Below are 20,379 nucleotides of genomic sequence, written 5' to 3' on the forward strand. Positions count from 1 at the left end.
GAAGACATCTTTATTTTTCCACTGATCTCTGATCAGCAACGTTTCTATGTGGCGCAACAGCCTGGTAAATAATTACTAAAACTGTGAAAAGACAATGGATGGATGATGGAATACAGTTTCGGGTGACCCGCGGTTCACACATTTGACCCTTCTGTACGTGACACCACCCGTGGCTGGACTTTTGGCCTTTACAGTTCTCTCTGATAAATGGCCTGGATGACTTGTCCATCAAACACTGGGTGCAGTAAAAGCTTTTATTGTTGCTTTTTCAAAGTAACACGTAACATTTTGAGTGCTTTGAGGTGTTCAATAAATGCCACAGTTTGATAAAGGTAAAAGATTATGGCAGTGCCTATGAAAAGGATTCACCCCCCCTTGAATTTTTAGTTTTACAACATTGAATCAGAGATTTAAGATTAAAAACAAAGTGATCTAATTTTATTACAAATATAATACAAATAGAGCCTGAAAAATCTGCAGAGAACTATTCAGGCCTTGGATTGGTAGATGCTATCAGCTTTATGAACGTCTTGTCATTAGATTTTAAATTACAATCGATGTTACTCACTGTTTATGCATATGAAAAAAACGCCTGTGGATTTACAGTTTGTGATGTGGAAATCACCAAAAACCTCTGCTTACAAGAAAGTCTGTCCTTTTTGACACTCATACTGATCTCTGGCATAGTGTCAACATTTACTGAGAACTTCAAACATTAATGTTATCCCATGCCCAAAGGCTTTCCTTTGAATGTTCAATAGATCTGTCCAGTTTATTTTCCAACTCGCCCCATATTTGCTCAATAGGGTTAAGATCTGGACTTTGAGGGGGCCAGTCCATCATTTTTAATGTTCCAGCAGATTCCTTCTGTCGCAGGTAGCAAGAGTTAGAAGAATGTTTAGGGTCATTGTCCTCTTGAAAAATAAATCCAGGCCCAATAAGATGACTCCCAGATGGTACTCTGTGCCTCACCAGAAGGTTGTGGTATACTTTCTTATCCATGATGGCATCAGTTTTCACTAAGTCACCTGTTCCTGAGGCTGAAATGGTCCCCACACATTAATACTACCCCCTCAGTTTTCAACTGTTGTCATTTTTATATCTCTCCCCCTCCCTCCATCGAGCACACACTCTTCGCTTGTTGCCAAACTGTTTGAACTTGGACTTATCAGTCCACTTTAAACCAGTTTGTCCATTTCTTGTGTTCTTTTGCAAATTTCAGGCATTTCACAGTTTTCTTTCAGTAATGGTTTCTTTGCTGCTGTTCTGTCAACAAGTCCTTCTTCTCCCAGTTTCCAATGCTGTTTGTTCTTGAAGATACTGTTGCACCAGTAGTCATTGTAGTGTTGATCTCGTCACACAGTTCTCGTGAGGTCTTTCTTTGGTCCTTAAGACTGAGAATTTTTGAGATGCTTCACTTGTCTGTCTGAAAGCTTCTTTTTTCTACCTCTCGCCTTTTGGTCCTGGTGTGATTTGGTGGCATAACTGCAGTCTAAAGTGTACTTTGCAGTGCTTGGACTGCATCTCAAGTCCTTGGCTATAGCAGTGGTAACTCCAGCCAGCATCAAAAAAATCCTTCTTCACCTTAGCCATGTTCAAAGAGCAACATTTGCTTCAAGACTACTTCTAGAGGCTTTGAATTTATACCAATTGATGGTTTGGCCTCATTGACAAAACCCTGATGTTACCAATCACTTAATGAGCAGGACTGGCCTTGTACATTCAAAAGAATCACACCGCTTTGTCCTGAGGTTCTTGCATCACCATCAATTTAACCACAATCACACCTGATAATGATTACACAAGTAATTTGGTTTCTTCTGTGAAGGAACATGATTGTGTGGCATTGCCAGTGAAATAGGCTGACCTTGTGTTTCGTAAGGACAATGACGTAAATCTCCTTATGATGGCTGTCTTCTATGGTTTATAGAGCATAATGATGACTTTGTAGATATTTCATTCGTTTTATGAATATTTCAAATGGCCAATTCAACAAAAATAACTGAAACCTCTTAAATATGCCAAGTGTTCTAATAATTTTGGCCACCACTGTATGCATTTTGTATTTGATAACTTGACTAAATTACATTTTGCTATATTTTCTGTACCATGTGTGACTTTACTATAAAACAAACATGTCTGCATGCACAGACACAAACAGTACATATGAAAATGAAAATGTTAACTTTTTATTCAGTCCCAATCCCTGTTTAGATGTGGTGATTCTGATTAATAATTTAATTCAGCGCTGTTGTGAGCAGTCAAATCCTATTAACTGGCAACATTAAAATAAGAGAAATCAATCATTTCCTTTTACATGGATAAATAAAATGTCTCAATGATTGGTGGCATGTGTTAGCTTTGCTCTGTTCTCTTCACCATTCACACACACCTGTCGGCCCTGTTCTTAGTCTGCAAATTCAGATTTGGTCTCTGCGAGCTCACCCATCACCTTCAGGCTAAAACATAGAGGGGGATCTCTATTTGTTGATACATATTTTTCAGTAATATCATCTCTCTCTCATTATCTCCTCAGTCCTACAAAATACATAATGTCCCACAAAAGCATATAAAACATACTATTAGACTTCTGGTCCAACGTTGCTTCGCAACGGTGGTGTAGTGTAATCACAGACCTTCCCCAATCATTTCAAAGGTCAAGGTTAGCAGGTACAACTTTCAGTGCAACACTTTCCTTTCAGGGACATCCCTCGTCCACTGTCCGTGCACCAAACAGCCAGGAGATCAGTTTGGAGGTAGTTCATCACTTTTCAACTTCATAACAGCCCAATAATCACAGATCAGAAATGTCACTGATCAGTCAGAAGGAGCAGTGATTGAGGAGGTTCCCGGCTCCATCTGCAGCGCCGCCTCCACATTGTCTGTGTACCTGAGGCCCTGCAGGTCAGCTGCTAGCAGAACCTCCAGAACAGAGGGCTACAGGTGGGAGGAAGGCAGAGACAGAGTGGGTGAGAAAGAGAGGAGAAAACACAGGGAAGACACAGTGTAAGACATAAATAAAAACAGAATTCAATCATTATAAAACCAACTGTGTTTACCGACAGCAGTTTGAAGTGTTCCTGAGTCCATGTATTAATCTCCTTTATACAATCATGTGTTCACACATGAGTGGTGAACCTCGCTCCATCCTCGCTTGTGAATGAGTGAGCCTTTCCAGGATGCTCCTTTCATACCCAATCATGATACTATCACCTGTTACCAATCAACCTGTTTACCTGTGGAATGATCCAAACAGGTGTTTTTGGAGCATTCCACAACTTTCCCAGTCTTTAGTTGTTCCTGTCCCAACTTGTTTGAAACATGTCGCTGCATTAAGTTCAGAATAAGCAGATATTTGCAAAGAGGTAAAATAGGAGAAGTGGAACATTAATTTTTTTGTCTCTGTACTGTTTTCAATTGAGTATATGTCAAAAAGCATAATTTTTTTGTTTACCATTTTGTTATATTTATGTTTTACACAGTGTCCCAAGTATTTGGGAATCAGGGTTGCAAGAACTGAATTCTGACCTCGAACCTGAAAACATTATTTATTTTAAATTCTCAATGAACAAATGCACCATTCCTGTGGGAAGAGTCTGTGCTGTTGTGAGGGAAAGTCGTACCTGCAATCCAGAAAAGACCAGTTGCACTTCTCGCAGCTTGAACTGCCTCAGCAGGTCCCTGAGCTCGCTGACCACTGAGTAATCTATGATACTGACATGGTGGCAGTCCAGGACCACTGACCGCGGAGGAGACGCTGGCGGAGAGACGTTAAGGGGAGAGTAAATGAGAGGAAAAACTGAGAGAGAGGAGGTGGTTAAACAGATCACCACACACTACTGGTCCATGCACGTCTTAGCAAAAACAGATACGTCTTTACCCTGCAGAGCCTGAGTGTGTATGATGTGGCTGAGATACTCCGTGGCAGGAAAGCTGAGTCCACTTCCCAACTCCATCACCAGCACATCGTGATCAGACACCTGCACACGACAGGCACACATCCTTAACACAAACACAGGCTGCTACTTTTGCACTGTAAGAATGCAGTGATGTTCACAGTTTTCCTCAAACCTCTCATGTTATTCTAAGATAAGAAATTCACTGGTTACAATAGCAAGAATAAAAAGGAGATGTAGAAAAAAGAGCAAGTTCAACAAATAGACAATAAATATACAAAATAAAATCAACTATCGAGACGTAGCTTCTACATCTGATTTTACTTCTTCTTTTTTTTTTTTTTTTACATTAAATATTGTCTTGGAAGTTTCTTAGTGGAAACTGTGAATTCCTGGATTTCACAGAGGAAGAGTAAGGCCGAGTAAGACAATGTCCTGTTGAGTTTACACTGCTCTGGTTTACTGAAACTGCCAGTTTGAGCATTTAGAACAGGCATCTCAAACCGGTTCCATAAAGGGCCGCGTGGCTGCAGGTTTTCATTCCAACCCAGGAGGAGCACATCAGGCCAACCAATCAACATCAAGGGATCACTTAGTTATCAGCTGAAGACTGAGATCAGCTGATTAATTGATTCCAGCCTGGTGTGTTCCTCCTTGGTTGGAATGAAAACTTGCAGCCACGTGGCCCTTTATGGTACCGGTTTGAGATGCCTGATTTAGAAGGAGAATCATATTCGTTTGAACTCTGCCGTGCACTGGAAATAAGTCCATGTGATCATCAACTGAAGGTGGGGCATCTAGATAAAACATCATATCATGGTGTATGTCATTTTATTTGGTGATAAGGTTATTTATGGAAATTCAAGAGGGGAAAAGATTGTTTTGGCTAAGCCAGTAAATTAAATCCATGAAAAATCAACATACCTCATGAATTAAGGCAAATCCAATAAAACATTCAAACATGCCTGTGCATTAATTTGCAACATAGCTCACACAACCATAGATAGTTAAGGGAATATGTGCTAAAACAGTGTATGTCCAGTAATTACGCCACTAACACTGCAACTGACTATTGTGCCTTTACAGAAGACAAGCAACGTTTGTGTGCCGGCATTGATATGTTTCACAGTCCACTCTTCCTTTAAGTGTCAAACTCACTCACACACACTCCTGTACAGAAAATTATGGTACCTTTATCTGTGGTCTTGCTATGCTGTACAGGAGCAGGGCTCCGGATACAGCTACACCTCCTACGATGCCATACTGCACCTGCCAGAAACTCATCAGGAACGTCACAACAAAAGGCAGCAGGTCCAGCTCTGCGGAAGATACACAAGCCTGAGACCACACTCAAGACAACTAATACATGCGAGACACACATGTGAGGAAAAAAACTGAGCAGACACATACTGCGTATCCTCCACATGCTAACCACGACACGGTAATCCACCATGGGAGCGACCGCGCAGATGATAACAGCAGCGAGAGAAGCTTTGGGGATGTAGTAGAAGGCTGGCATGAGGAACGCCAGCGAAAGCAACACGATCACACCTGCAAGAACACACACAGAAGGTGACTTTTAGACATATTCCTCAAATGCACATACTCAGCAGAAAGTCCAGAAAAAGCAGCAGTTAAACAACTGACAAACTGAGATGTTTTATTATTTCTTTAGTTCCTTAGAGGAAGAGTATAGTTGGTGGAGAGTGGGTGACTGTACAAAAAGGCCACAATAATATTAATCTTCTACATTTGTGTTCTGTATTTTTTTAAATAAAAAAAAAAACTAATAAGTTGCTTATGTCTACATTCTGTGCTGCCTCTATTTGTAATCAATGTTGTCATGTTTTTTAAAGTCGTTTTTGGGTGTGTCCTGTCACACTTCTACCTCTGACCTCCACGACAACACTTCTCAACAGAGGAGTGGAGAAATGAAAGTACGAAGGAGAATATGTGATAACACAAACCACCACAAGAGGGCAGAAGAGACAGCGAGAAAGTTGAACTGGTCAGGACTCACCAGTGACGATCCCTCCAGCTGGAGTGCAAACACCAGTCTGACAGTTCACAGCTGTCCTGGATGTGAGGAGAAAACATGACCCCGTAAGTAAGCTATCTCTGTCTCTCACTCCCTCACACACACAGACAAGCACACAAACCTCCCAAAGCTGCCAGTGACAGGGTAGGCTGACACAAAGGAACCCATGATGTTAGTCACACCGATCGCCAGCAGCTCCTGGTTGGCATCAATTCTGTAGTCGTTCTGACTGGCTGAGAAGAAACAGGAAATCAATTAACAGTCTGATGAAACACTCATTTTTTAGCTGCCTTGATTATCTAATGCTGGTATAATGTGACGTGACACATACCAGAAACAGTTTACCTAAAGTCTATATGTGACAAAGGAGCCACGCGAGCAGCTCTGTGAGGCTGCGCTTCAGCACAGTGGTGCTTCCAGCAAAACAATACTTGTCTTGTCATAAAACAATTTGACAAATTACAATTTTGGCCTGATGATGGTGCTAGAGGAAAAGTTAATGGATCACCAAAGTTATCACAATTTGTCCAGAGGGGAACATGAATGTCTGTACCAAATGTGATGGCAATCCATCCACTAGTTGTCAAGACATTTCACAACCGCCAAACCAGCCAGCCTCATGGTGTTGCTTTGGGGATCACCAAAGCAATCAGGATTCATCCTCTGGGGAACATGAATGTCTGCACATGCTTCATGGAAATCCATCCAGTAGCTGCAGGCATATTTCAGTCTGGACCAAAGTGATAGACTGACCAACCTGCACTGATGTGCTAGTGTGGCTAAAAACACTTACCAAAAGCTTTAGCTATAGCAACGCTCTCCAACAGACCCATGAAGGGAATCACAGCAAGCCCTCCTCCAAAGCCCTGCACAAAACACACAGAGAAGAGGACTGACGATCAGCTGCTCCTCCTTCAAGCTGGAAAGATTTGGGGAAGTTAAAGCTGCACCTCCGACATTTAGCAAAAAGAATCGCTGCCGTGTGGCTCCCTCATCTGTCTGTTCCTCACCTCTACAATCTCCCCAAAGGAGACGACGGTGCCGTTGGCTGTGGTGTCTGAGGTGGGTGGGGGCCTGAACGGCGGGAGCCCCTTGGAAGTTTCCCCAGTGATGGTAAACACGTGATGACCGTAAGCATCCCAGGAAAATGCTACCAAGGATGCAGCCACGACCACCAGAGCGTTCCGCACTGACCAAGACAGAGAAGAAGTGAGGAAATTGGAGGAAAGAGGAAGAGTTTAGGAAAGTGGATCTAAAATATAAAGCAGACTGACAGTCTGTAAAATTCAGGTTTATACACTTGGACACTCGTAGTATACATGTATGTGACATATACCCACTCACACACACACAGACACAACCACACAGGTACTGACTGGTAGCAACAGCCCACACGAGCTTCCTGGCAGCTCTGGAGGTGCTGGAGTAGGGAGCGTCGTCAGGGCCCAGACTCGTCTTCATAAATATCAACATGACCAGCAGAGCGAGACAGAGCAGACCCAGTACCACATCACCTATCCTGGCTTCTGGGATCTTGTAGAAGGTGTAGTAAACCTCCAGGAAGAAGCCTTGGGGCACGCCCTGAAGTCCCAGGATATTCTAGAAACAGACACAACAGGACTGTCATCAGCTGAAACCACAGACACGAAGATGATCTGGTCAAATTATGAACATAGTGAATGAGTGGCTGTGATGGTGAAATATCAAAGTGCTGCTCTCAAATCAGATAATTACACATGCAGGGTTACCATCATGTGAATGAGACCTTGCTGTTCTCTAAACTGTACACTATTGAAGAGTCAGACCAAAACTGGCTAACTGACACTGATTTCATATTAATATTTGACAAACAACCTAATAGAGACACTGTTTCTAAATTACCTCAAACATTTGCTATTTCTGTTGGCTTTTCCTTTTCCTTATATGCCAGTGTATTCACGTCAGTCCATAATATTGTCTTCGCTGATGTGAAACTCCAGTATCCAGACAGCTGTTTTCAACAGTATGTGCATTTTATTGCTTTATTTTAATCACTTTTACTGTTGAAGAGTTAAGTTTTCTGTATTAGATGTGAAGAGATAACACTGTGTCTATAAATTCTAACTGTGGAACTGGAGTCACTGTATCATAAGATAAGGTACAGAAACAATGGCTTTGTAGATGCGTGTGTCATTTTTGTCGCTGTGTGTGTGTGTGTTTGTGTGTGTGTGTGTGTGTGTGTGTGTGTGACCATTGTGCGCACGTGGCTAACTCTCACCTTGACCTGGCCGAAGCCAATGGTTACCGCAGCAGCACAAGTGAAGCCTTTTATTACAGGGAAAGAGATGAAGTCCAGCAGGAAACCTGCAGAAGTTGCAAAGTAGTGAATGATTTCTGGAGCCATGAAATGGACCTTGAACCAAAAATAAAAGCATGGTTGAGACCCAAATATTTCATCAAATTTGCGCGTGGTTGAGCAGAGGAAGTCGTAGATTTGGTGGCAGGAAGTGGTTCTCCTGCACTTAGAAGTTAATTTCCTGTTTCCTCACAGTCTCTGCAGTGCAATCTCTAAACCTTTGTAAGTTTGTACATGACTCTTTCTCTCTTTCCTAAAAAATCCCAATCAATGTAACAGTAACATAATATTGCTATCGGGTGAAAATAATGTGTCACATTGTGAGCAAAAACTATTTTTAGCTAAAAGTGCCTTTTGTATGTTCATCCACCGCCACCAACCATCGCGAGTAAATTAAGAAATCCACCAAAACTGGTGTCACAAGGTTTTCACATGACCTCAGCAGCTCTCCTCTCACCCAGTCTCAGTAATGCCATTACAGCCTGGATGAGTCCACAGAGGAGGCTGAGCAGCACGGCTCGGTGCGGCTGCCCCCCCACCACAGAGAAACACAGGAGGGACATGATGGCCGTGGGACCCAGTGTCACGTCCTTAGAGGTCCCCAGGAGGGTGTAGACGAACCCCCCCATGAAGGCAGAGTAGAGTCCGTACTGTGGAGAGAAAAGCTTCGTATCAAATGATGAAGAGAGCTGCAACTAATGATGACTGTCACTACTGGCTGGAACCTCCTCCTCTCAAAAATGTGTGTTTCTTCTTGTTGTGTCACTTGCATGATTTTACTGTGCAGAATGACGTATGTGCAGAGTCTGTTTCACACTCATCTGCTGAGAAAGTTCCTCTACGTACATTAAAAGTACATCGTACCTTATGGTTCAATATGCAGCTCACACAAGTGTGATGTGTAAATCTGAAACCTCCAGGTCACTCTGAGAAGAGACTTTTTAGTGAAGTAGGAGACAGCTTGCATGTAATAGTTAAACTTTTAAATGAAAAGTATTTGCATATTCATTTTTACATGCTTTAAAACATGTCTTTAAGGCATCTTTCATCCATTAAAGATCATTTTCATTTTCTTAATTGATCCATTACTTTTTTGGCCAATAAAATGTCAGAATATAGTGAAAAATTAGCCTTACTAGTTTCCAGAATCAAAGGTCACATTTTCCAGTGTCTTGTTTTATACAACCAACATTTTAAAACCCAAACACATTCAATTTGCAATGATCTTTTTGCGTGAAAAATGCATGAACTGATTAAATCTGGCAATATTTTCGGATTAATATTCTGTCAATTGTTTCAGCTGTAATGATAAGTAATTTAGGATGATCTTTAAGTGAAAGCTAAAGCATGAGTAAAAAACAGAATGACACAGGATGCTGTTGACTGGAGACACCCTGATTTCAACTCTCTGCAGCTGATACGATGTTACAAAAATTAGGAGGAGATGCACGTTAGCAGACTAGCAAACACTTTGTGGAAGCTAATTGTGATTCAAATACAGAATGAAGAAAATGATTTTAACAAGTTGATGGTTAAATGCAGCACAGTAGCGATATCTGGAGAGATTTGAATCTAAAAGAAGAATGTTCACAGACAACCCAGCTGGGATTCACCTGCACAGGAAGGCCGGCGACTTCAGCATAAGCCAGCGACTGCGGTACAGTCGTCATCCCGACGGTGAGGCCCGCGAGAAGGTCCATCTGAAGCCACTGCAGCTTGTACCTGGGCAGCCAGGAGAGGATTGGCAGCCAGGCCTTCAGGGTGCTGTAGGAGCAGCAGCCACGGCTGACGGCTGACGCTCGTCCCAGCAGAGGCTGCTCCATCGCTCAAAGATTAGAGGTGAGGAAAGAGAACCTGGAGGGGAGGATTACAGTGGAAGTGACAAAGAGACTGCAGCAATTGCACAAAGATAAAATGCTTTGCATATTCAAAAGTGAGCGCGAGCACCCGCTTACACAAAGCTTTTAAGTTTCCTCCTCTGCTTTAGATGCCACTCATTGTCCGTGTGTTTCTCCAGACAAATACACAGCATATCAAAGAAAGTGCATGCCATGTCTTCAGATGCATGCTGCGACCTGTGTGTCATGGAAAAGAACAAAAAAGGTTTACCAGTTTGTAAGCTGCCAGGTCACACAGATTAGAGCCACTAACTCCACGTCTGTTTGCACGTTTCTTTAGTTTTTTAACACCTGCAGACAGACAGTTCCTGCATCCTTCTGTCAACCTTGATCTTAACAAGCTTTGGTCTTTTCAGAATCATATGACAATCATATGACAGGTCGGTGCTGTGCAGTGTTTTACAACAGCCAGCACCCTTTCTCCACAATCACCTACAAGTCTGAAAACTCCCTGACAGACAAATATTCACTCAGGTGAGTTACCAGCAGCCTCATCTTACAGCCTTTTTATCTCCCATGTCCTGTAATGAGTTGATGATATGTAGGCTATAATATTCTTCTGAAATTGATGGATAAAACAGAATGAGAGCAGACTAGATCAGAACATAACTAGATCAGAACATAAGAACAAAAGAGACATAATAGAATAATATTATGAACATAATGGAACATAAAAGGACACAACAGAACAGAACAGAAAAAGAAAACAATAGACTAGAATAGAAATACTATACAACGTGATAGAATGGAATGGGAAATAACAAAAAGACACTGTAAATGAGAAGAAACAACAGTATAGAAAATAATAGAAAAGCAACAGAATAAAAGAGAAACTCTTACCCATTTTGATGTCTTCTTCTTTCGCATTATTCGCTGGCTCAGCTGGGATTTCCAGCTTTTTTTCTGTTGTTCCTTTTACTAAAACCACTTCCCAAAATGTCATTTCGCTGACGAAGCGCGAAACCTGAAGTTCCTGTTGTCTCTACTCATGTGACCTCTGTCATGTGACCACGGGTGGGCGGGGCTTAAATTGTTTGCGGAAGACGTTGGATTGTGTCCGGCGCAGTTTCAGCAGCCAACACAGTCCTAGTTATCACTTTATTTCTTCATTTTGACGACTCCATCGATTTTATTTACCTGATGTAATTGTTTTGACTCACATGACATGTTTCAAAGCCAAGCCAGCAGACATTTTGAAAGTTAGCGGGTAACTTTTGGATTTTGGGGTAACAGTGAAGAGAGCTAATCACCATCATCATGCTACTTGAGTTGCTCCTGCTTTTGGCATCATGTTGCATCGGGGAGTCAAAGAGAAGAAACGTCCTTCTAATAATTGGTGGGTGAACTTTTACATTTCTATCCAGTGATAACATCAAGTTTGTCAGTTTGAAAGACTTGGAAAATTGGCTCAGTTGCCAGTTTATCAGGTGCACCTAGTTAAAACTAAAGTAGTCTGCACCAAGTTCCACTGCATTATACAGAGACGAGTTTCTGTTATTCAGCCTAACCGCACTGACATGACTAATAACAAGTATGACAGAAACAACCCTCTGTGTAAACATTACAGTTCAACCGCACCACAAACACCATCCTCCAAAGTGATAATCAAGCAACATCTCTGTAAAACAGTCTCAACAAAAACTGAGCATCCCAGCTGCCATGAAGGTTGCATTTATTACAGGACTGTTTTATTAGACTACATTAGTTTTAGCTGCTGTACCTAATAAACTGGCCAAAAAAGTATATCATGCTATATGTGGTGCTGTTTCATTGCTATGGATATAGATCACGCTGCCATAAATTTCTTGGAAATTCAATTCAGAAGCTGTTTATAGATAAAATAACCAGATGTTAGTGGTGTATTTCTGGCGAAAACCTGACAAATCAAAGGACTTCATCACATTAATGTTAAAAGCATTTTTATTGTATGTATGAGATCGGTTTTTTGGATCTTAAAATATGATTGAACATGGCTCAGCAGAATATCTGTTTGTGGCCATACCTACAGTACATGTTGCCTATCTGATGGTTTTTAGAAACTTTGTGCAGGGGAGACATAACAACAGAAATCAAAACATGTAGACACATGGCATGCATACCCATTGGAAATAATACAAATGAATAAAATGAATAAAATAAAAAATGAGCAGAATTCTTTTAATTTGTAATCATATCATATCAACCTTGTTTTCTAACAAAGTTCAAGCTGTTCGCTGATAATTGTTGTACTAACATGAAGAGTTGATTATCTCTCTACATTTTGATATGCAGTGTAGTGTACGAGCTAAGAAACGTGTCTTTACCCTCTTCCAGCTGATGATGCAGGTTTTGAGACGGAGGTGTATAACAACTCTGTGGTCCACACCCCCCACCTGCGCTCTCTGGCCCAGCGTAGCTTGGTGTTCAACAACGCCTTCACCTCTGTCAGCAGCTGCTCCCCCAGCCGCTCCACCATCCTCACAGGCCTGCCGCAGGTAAAAAAAAAAAAAAGCACACACACACACACACACACACACATATGAACGCCCTCGTATTTGTGCGTGAAGTCACAGTGTGTTTGTGTTTTCAGCACCAGAACGGCATGTACGGGCTTCATCAGGGTGTTCACCACTTCAACTCGTTTGAAGGAGTGCAAAGTCTGCCGCTGCTCCTCAGACAAGCCAACATACACACAGGTACATAACAAAGAGACCAGAGGGGTGGACTATGAAGGCAGATTAATGGGTTAGCGAGGTATGTTGAGCTGAAAACCAGAGTTTCTTTAATGTCACAAAGGTGGCTCTCTTTTAACCTGGCTAGGTCGCCATGGTTATTTACGCTGCACACCTAATCTGCTCTGGAGGAGGTTATGTTCAGAGTTTTGCATTTAAACCAGCTATAAAAAGCGCCCCTTTCCCTATTTCTTTTCCTGATCATATTCTCTATGAGAGATATAGATTCTCAGGTGAAGGAAGACATTATATGTGCAAACTTGCCGAGCAGTATGTTAATAATTACACTGAACAAAGCTGCGTAATTACAGAAGTGCAAACTGTATGTTTGATGCAGAAAATCATTTTTTTTCCATTAGTTTCAGGTGACATTGACACAAACTATACACAGAATATTTTACAAAATGATTGAGGCACTGTGACTGCACACCACTTTGGATTATGTTTTTATGCTTGGTCCTGATTTGCTGCCATGTCCATTTTACACTGCTGGTAGTGCAGCTGATAGAACACTGATGCACACATAGATAATATTCAATCCATATAATTAATTTAACTTTTATTCAGCCAAAGCTGAAGTGATTTCCATGTATCCTTCATTAGGGGTCACCTCTGTCAGACCTAAATGTAATACCTGTGTATAATGTTTAGATATGTTGTATTGAGTTTAAAGTTAAAGCATTGAGAGTGCCCTGAGTGGTAAAATACTTATTAACTTACACGTTTACACAATTAGTGATTGTGCCAGCATTCCTCTCTTGCCATATTTGCAGCATCAGTGTTGCTTTTTGCTGCAATATTTATTTTACATTCGTCATAGCTCTCCATTATAACAACCTGTTCTTCTTGACTGAAGTAGGCAGCAAATGATCTGTCCATTTGCTTTCATAGTACACCCATCAGGTTATTTCAAGTGCACTCTCACACACACTTTTTTTTTATCACTGTTTCTTCCCCTCTGTCTTTGTCACTCTCTCTTTCTCACAGGTATAATCGGGAAGAAGCATGTCGGTCCTGGATCTGTATACCCTTTTGATTTTGCATACACAGAGGAGAACAACTCTGTCCTCCAGGTGGGGAGGAACATCACTCGCATCAAACTCCTGGTCCGCAAGTTTTTCCAGACCCAAAAAGAAGAAGCCTATGAACGAAGGCAAAAGAAAGAAGAGAATAAAGACAGTCTAAAAGATGAAGAGAGGCCGTTTTTACTTTATGTTGCCTTCCACGACACTCACCGCTGTGGACACTCGCAGCCCCAGTACGGAGCGTTCTGTGAGAAGTTTGGGAACGGTGAAATGGGGATGGGCAGAATACCTGACTGGACACCAGAATATTACACACCAGACCAAGTGAAGGTCAGTGGTATAAAGATTTTATGTCACATTCTCAAACAAGGATTATTAGCTGTAAAAAAAAAGAAAAAAAAAAGAAAATTGTTGTAAAATGGCCATTTTCATCTTGGCATCATATAAATGAACATTTAAAAATATTTTCAAATATTTGTATCATAGCATCCCCACTGCAACAAAGTCTTTGCAAAACTTTCAGCCAGTAATAGTAACTACTCTCTGAAATACTTGACTTCAGAAAGTGATAGATTCTTCTCATCCTGTAGAATATCATCATTATTGTTTCATATAAGTAATATTTCCATCAGTGTCATTCCCATGTGTTACTGATGTTTATTTCCACTTCACGGTCATACTTCTACTGCTGCCGTTATACTGATATTAAACTTCATCACATTTGCACTGTAATCACAAATTGTAAGATTTTGCCTTATTGATTATTGTAATGAAAAGTTTGATCTGTGAAACAAAATCACAGAGCTCCTAACTCGTGTTAATCTGACCTGCCCTCATTGTGTCTACTTCAGGTTCCTGCCTTTGTGCCGGACACACCTGCAGCGCGAGCCGACTTGGCAGCACAGTACACCACGGTGAGCAGGCTGGACCAAGGTGGGTAACAACGCCTACACATGCACAAAAATAGGAGGGTGGGGAGAAGCCATTCTTGTAAAATGTGTTGTAAATTTCCTCCGCAGGTATCGGTTTGGTTCTTCAGGAGCTGAGGGACGCTGGTTATGAGAACGACACGCTTGTCATGTACAGCTCCGATAACGGCATCCCCTTCCCGAACGGCAGAACCAACCTGTATCGCTCCGGCACAGCAGAGCCCATGTTGGTGTCCTCTCCAGAGCACAGAGAGCGATGGGGAGACACCAGCCAGGCCTACGTCAGCCTGCTGGGTAAGAGATGGGTGGCAGGAAGAGGCTAGGAGGGCTGTTTATCTGATATGCTCTATTGGCCACAAGAGGGAGACTTATCAATGATGCATCAGCAGCAGAAAAGACAAGCTGAAATTGTCCCCCTGAGGGCGTAAGAATTAAATGCAGCGACGAAAACAAGTTAAACAATAGCAACAACAAATGGTAGAAACAGTTGTGATACACATGTCTGCAGCAGATAATTACAACACATTAAATAAAATGTAACTGTGGCAAGTGTAGGAGTGATGAACATTGAGTGTGTGGGACATTAACAGAGATATGCTGTGTGAAAACCACATATCTCCATAAGGTCAGCTTTGGAGATACATGGTTTTCATTGGACAGTGACATGTAACTATAAAGATGTGCCTCTGTTTATGAACTAATAGAAACGCTGTACTAATTATGAGCATGTGAGCAGTGTTTAAGCGTTACTATAATTATTTCTATATGAATATTAACATTAAATTGAAATAAATCTCTTCCTCTCCCTCTCTTTTCTCGGCAGACATCACTCCCACCATTCTGGACTGGTTTTCTGTTCCCTACCCGTCCTACAGCCTCCCCGGCAGCCCCGCCGCTCTGGTCCGCCTCACCGGCCGCTCCTTACTGCCAGCTCTGGTCACTGAGCCCAGCAGCTGGCACACCGTCTATGCCAGCCAGTCCCTCCACGAGGTCTGTGAGCTTTCAGACAGGACGTCATCGCCACTGACCGTCAGACCCAGACTTTCAGGAAGGAATCAAACGCAATACCCTGACTCCCCTTCTCTCGTTTTGGTTGCAGGTAACCATGTACTACCCAACCCGCTCTGTCCACCAGGGGGCGTACCACCTTCTCCACAACCTACACTACCGCATGCCCTTCCCCATCGACCAGGACCTTTACGTGTCACCCACCTTCCAGGACCTGCTGAACCGCACCAGGCTGAGCGAGCCCACTCACTGGTTCAAAAGCCTGGAGCAGTATTACTACAGAGAGCGCTGGGAGCTGTACGACACCAGGTCTGTTCCAGCTGCTCATGTTGTTCCAGCGTTCAGCTCAGGAGAACAAACTGACGATTCTCGGATGAATATCAGTCAGTTAAAAGGGCATATGATGAATGAGTTTGGAGATCAAAGCCCTGAGCAGAGTGATCACAACAATATTAATATTGTCAATATACTCAGTATTGTCAATTTAAAATATAATGTAAACATTTAATTATATATGTCACTACAAATGCCTGAAATTTGAGTTCCTATCATAAGAATACTACTTAAAATCTCATCAAAATAATATATTTGGTTTTAAACAGTATATGAAAATTTTGACCTTCAGTGGTCTAACTTCTTACCTTGCTGAAGCGATGTACAGGTGTACAGTGACAAAAACCTTTACTATTTATTGATATTTTCTACACTAAATGATGAATTATTTTATTCCAAAAGAACTTGTCCTATTAATTTGTAGTGAAAATAATGATTAACGCTAATCCCGCTTCCTTTGCTTGACTTTGATCTAACACAATGAAGTGCGAACACGAAGAGCTGAGTGCTAAAATGAGTCAGATCTGTGTGACTAGCAATCGGGGTGCTTGCTCACACTTACACTGTTTTTCTGTTCTAAAATACTAACAAATAGATACAAGGGGACTAGAATTGCAGACATTATGTTTAAATCCTAAATTAGCTTTAAAAAACCATATGACTTTTACATGAACCCAGTTTTCGACCACCGTCAGTCATCACAGTCACAGTAAGGCAGAGTTCTTTATCATTCAGGTTTCAAGGCCTGCTTGTGGTTGTCTCTGGACTTTTAAGAGCTGTAGCCACCATTGAGGAGTTTTAGGCTGATTCTAGTATTTTTAGACTCTAGGCCGAAAAAAATATATATATACATATCATATAAATATATAGAATTTAGTTTTTCTTCACCATATTTGTCCTCCTGGCAGCACGGAGAGCACAGCGTTCAGACCTGACGTGTTGAGAATTAAAACAGGTCAGCATTATTTTACTGTCAGTGTCATTTTCTAGAGATTTTCTTGGAAAGAAATTTGGACACCAATCATATGGAACATGGAGACGTCAGTATCTGTATAATCTTGGCTCTGGCACTAAGTTTTTCCTGATTGATGATTAAATTTGAACAAATGCTTCACCAACACAGGGCGGACCCACTGGAAAGCAGGAACCTGGTGCCAGACCCGTCCTACAGCGGCGTGCTGGAGAGCCTGAGGCAGAGTCTGCAGAAGTGGCAGTGGCAGACGGGGGACCCCTGGGTCTGTGGACCTGACTACGTCCTTGAGGACAAACTAGAGCCGCACTGCAGACCCCTCTACAATGGACTCTAATGGTACTTTTACTCATCTTGACTGACATGATGTCTGCATACACAAACACATTCCTCTGATAAAATAAATGACATTTGTATTTTTGTATGTGAGTGCTGCTTTTAGTGCTTAAAAATAAACTTGAATTGCCTTGATACCTAACATTGTTTCCGGTATAGTCTCATTCTTCTTTATGTCAGCAGATAATTTCATCATTCAGGTGAGTGGTCCTTCTTATCTCTTTCTATACATTTAAAAGTACATTTCCCGTCATCCAGACGTCCTCATAAACCTGTCTCATAGAGAGGCAACGTGGTTACACACCGACTGCTCTGTTATTATTTAATTGAAACAAATGTAGAAATGGACCCGTCTTTGTTTTACTCTCCGTCACTGTTGCTCTCCTACTGATCTGCTGTTTACACAGTTCATGACGCGTGACCGGAGAGGTCGACAAATCAGTCGGGAAAAGTTTTATTGATTCCTCAGAGCTCCACTTTGAAGTGACACAGATTCGCAATCAGCCATGTAGAAACCTTTCACCGCAATTTGGAGCAGTCAATTATTCATTCATGTTTATTGATCTGCTTTAATACTTTTCCTTTTTTTTTTTTACTCCTAATCTTTCTATTTTTACTCATGTCGAAGTCTTTTGAAGCCAGGCACGCAGACTCTTATTTGTACACCTGTTGTTGCATGCAGTTAGTCAGCACAGACCCAATTCAATGGCTTTCATGCATTTCATGTGTGATCTTTTTCTGACAAACTGAATCCGAATCTTTTGGTTTTGTCGGCTGACTTTGTGGTGTCAGACTTGGAGTTGTTTGGTGAAGGGACCAGTCTCCCTTTTTTAAGTTGGAGATGTTTTTAGACAGTCAGGATTCTTTTTAATCTAAATGTCACATTAGTGAAATACAGAAGCAGCTCCTGGTGAACTCATAAACTATGTGGACGTCTTTGAGTTTTGACCACTTATGTGTGTCTAATGTGGTCCGCTGATGTTAATCCATTTCACTTTTACCTCAACAAGCGTCAGAGAAGGGCTGACGTCCCTATACATCTCCAACCCCCTCATACTGTATACCACACACACACACACACACACACCATCATCATCATCATCATCATCCACCCACCTCAATTTTGATTTGACGAACGTCCGGGGTCACGATCACGTCGCCCAGTCAGCCTATAAAAGCAGCAGAAAGTTTTCCAAACACCCAGAGAAACGTGAAGTCAGCCTCTCACCAACAACAGACGACAAAACGCGCCGTTTTCATTTGCGTTCAAAGCTCCAAGGCGGTTCCAGACATGGAGAGGTCAGTCCGGTTTGCCGTGGTGTGTGTGGCGGTGTCTCTACTCGTCTCCTGCCATCCAGTCGAAGCCTGGTACAAGCAGTCAACCGGGCCCAGTTACTACTCGGTGGGTCGTGCCTCCGGTTTGCTGTCCGGTATCAGGAGGTCGCCGTACGTCCGGAGGTCCGAGTCCGAAGAGACGCTGATGGACAGCGGGGAGACAGCAGGTAACAACGTGATTCCAGAGACTAACAGGCAGATATCCATCCTCAAAAGCATGGTGAGTACAATTACTTCAAACTTTATTCCTGTTTGAGGGGCTTCTGTTTTTGTTTTTGTTTTTTTTATTATTGCACCGATGACGAAATGAAGAGACGCGCGTAAAAGTTGCTTTCCTTTCAGCACCAGAACAGCGATACTTCAATATTTTAAGTTAGAAATGTTTCAAGGAAACAAACCTTAGTCAGAGATTAGGCAGCAGTTTTGTTTTGCTTTCATCAAGACGACGAAACAAACAACTGAGATCAAAAATGGCAAAAGTTCAACAAATCGTGCGTAAAGGCGCAAACCAGCGAGCGCTGCAGGGCAAAGCGCAGCAGCAGCACTAAAAAGATGACGACAAAGTTAACTGAAGAAAATGTCAACATTTTAATAATTTACAGAAAAAAACCACGAATACAATCAAAAAATATAGAAAGAATTGAAATTATGGGGCTAATATCTAATAAGCGACCCAATATCCTGCTGTTACAACTGCAAAACCAATAGTCCGAATAGTAATAAGTAATAGTAGCCACTAGTAATACTACTAGTAATAGTAGCCACTAGTCTTAAAGATAAATGAAATACAAAGCTATAAAGTCAGTTTGAAGAGGCGTCTGTGTTCCTACAGAAATATGATGGAGGTAGAGAGGATGAACAGGATCACTAAAAGTTCATTTTATGTGATTTTCATCATTTACGTTCACTCCCTGCAGGCCATCTGCGTGAAGGACATCTCTCCCAACCTGAGGAGCTGCGAGCTGCTGCGGGACGGGACGGGCACCTTCCAGTGCAAGGCGGACGTCTTCCTCACCCTGGACTCCCTGGACTGCCTGTCCGCGTGAGTCCCGGTCAGACCGGCAGAGACAGTCCTGGTCCTCCACCGAGCCCCGGGAGCGCTTCTGTGGAGACGAAAAGTGGAGGAAAGGAGTGAGGGATGAATGAGTGTGTGAGGGATGGGGGGAGGGGGCGCGAAGGAAAACCCGATCATTGTCGATGATGGAGCGCTGCAGACTCTGAATGTTCTCTTATTTAATACAACACATTGTTCAGCTGTTGCTTTGGTTGCGTAGACAAGAATATTAAAGAAAAAAAAAATGAGTATGAGAGATGTTAGTTGAAACCATTTTCTTTCCACATGACTTCCCACCTTTACTGTTTTACCCTGACATGTACCCGCCGTTCCCAACGTGTATTAAATGTCCAGAAAGTTGACTGCAGAGCAGATTTCCTGGAAAGTACTTTTTATTTATTTTATCTATTAAAATGAACAAACACTGGTAACCTGTTGTGTGGCTTAAATATGTGTTGCAATACTCAACTAGTCACTCACAATAAGTGATCCAGATACTTTTATGCATTTC

General features: G+C 42.0%; 3 protein-coding genes across 4 annotated transcripts; 2 read left to right on the forward strand and 1 right to left on the reverse strand.

Annotated features, from left to right (window-relative positions):
- Positions 1–240: 240 nt before the first annotated feature.
- slc26a11 (solute carrier family 26 member 11) lies at positions 241–11,115 on the reverse strand. Its single transcript, XM_041933277.1, has 15 exons — positions 11,008–11,115; positions 10,225–10,344; positions 9,883–10,123; positions 8,727–8,919; positions 8,192–8,277; positions 7,311–7,533; positions 6,945–7,123; positions 6,728–6,800; positions 6,056–6,167; positions 5,917–5,972; positions 5,307–5,447; positions 5,088–5,215; positions 3,881–3,980; positions 3,624–3,757; positions 241–2,937 (listed from the first exon to the last, which is right to left on the reverse strand). The coding sequence occupies exons 3-15, from the start codon at positions 10,090–10,092 to the stop codon at positions 2,818–2,820; spliced, it is 1,755 nt and encodes a 584-aa protein (XP_041789211.1). The 5' UTR covers positions 10,093–10,123; positions 10,225–10,344; positions 11,008–11,115; the 3' UTR covers positions 241–2,817.
- A 96-nt stretch (positions 11,116–11,211) lies between these two features.
- On the forward strand, positions 11,212–17,982 carry sgsh (N-sulfoglucosamine sulfohydrolase (sulfamidase)). The gene is made up of 9 exons (XM_041933093.1): positions 11,212–11,503; positions 12,481–12,641; positions 12,737–12,842; positions 13,866–14,233; positions 14,755–14,836; positions 14,923–15,126; positions 15,656–15,822; positions 15,932–16,149; positions 17,297–17,982. The coding sequence occupies exons 1-9, from the start codon at positions 11,425–11,427 to the stop codon at positions 17,478–17,480; spliced, it is 1,569 nt and encodes a 522-aa protein (XP_041789027.1). The 5' UTR covers positions 11,212–11,424; the 3' UTR covers positions 17,481–17,982.
- A 179-nt stretch (positions 17,983–18,161) lies between these two features.
- npb (neuropeptide B) lies at positions 18,162–20,275 on the forward strand. 2 transcript variants are annotated; one of them, XM_041933095.1, is made up of 2 exons: positions 18,162–18,981; positions 19,732–20,275. In XM_041933095.1, exons 1-2 carry the CDS (start codon positions 18,771–18,773, stop codon positions 19,947–19,949), a joined length of 429 nt encoding a protein of 142 aa, XP_041789029.1. In that variant the 5' UTR covers positions 18,162–18,770; the 3' UTR covers positions 19,950–20,275. The 2 variants fall into 2 exon arrangements, with proteins under 2 accessions (XP_041789029.1, XP_041789030.1); XM_041933096.1 differs by having other exon boundaries at positions 18,162–19,034; positions 19,732–19,945.
- Positions 20,276–20,379: the final 104 nt, after the last annotated feature.

The sequence above is a fragment of the Chelmon rostratus genome, chromosome 3, assembly GCF_017976325.1.
Source record: "Chelmon rostratus isolate fCheRos1 chromosome 3, fCheRos1.pri, whole genome shotgun sequence".
Taxonomy (NCBI): Eukaryota; Metazoa; Chordata; class Actinopteri; order Chaetodontiformes; family Chaetodontidae; genus Chelmon; species Chelmon rostratus.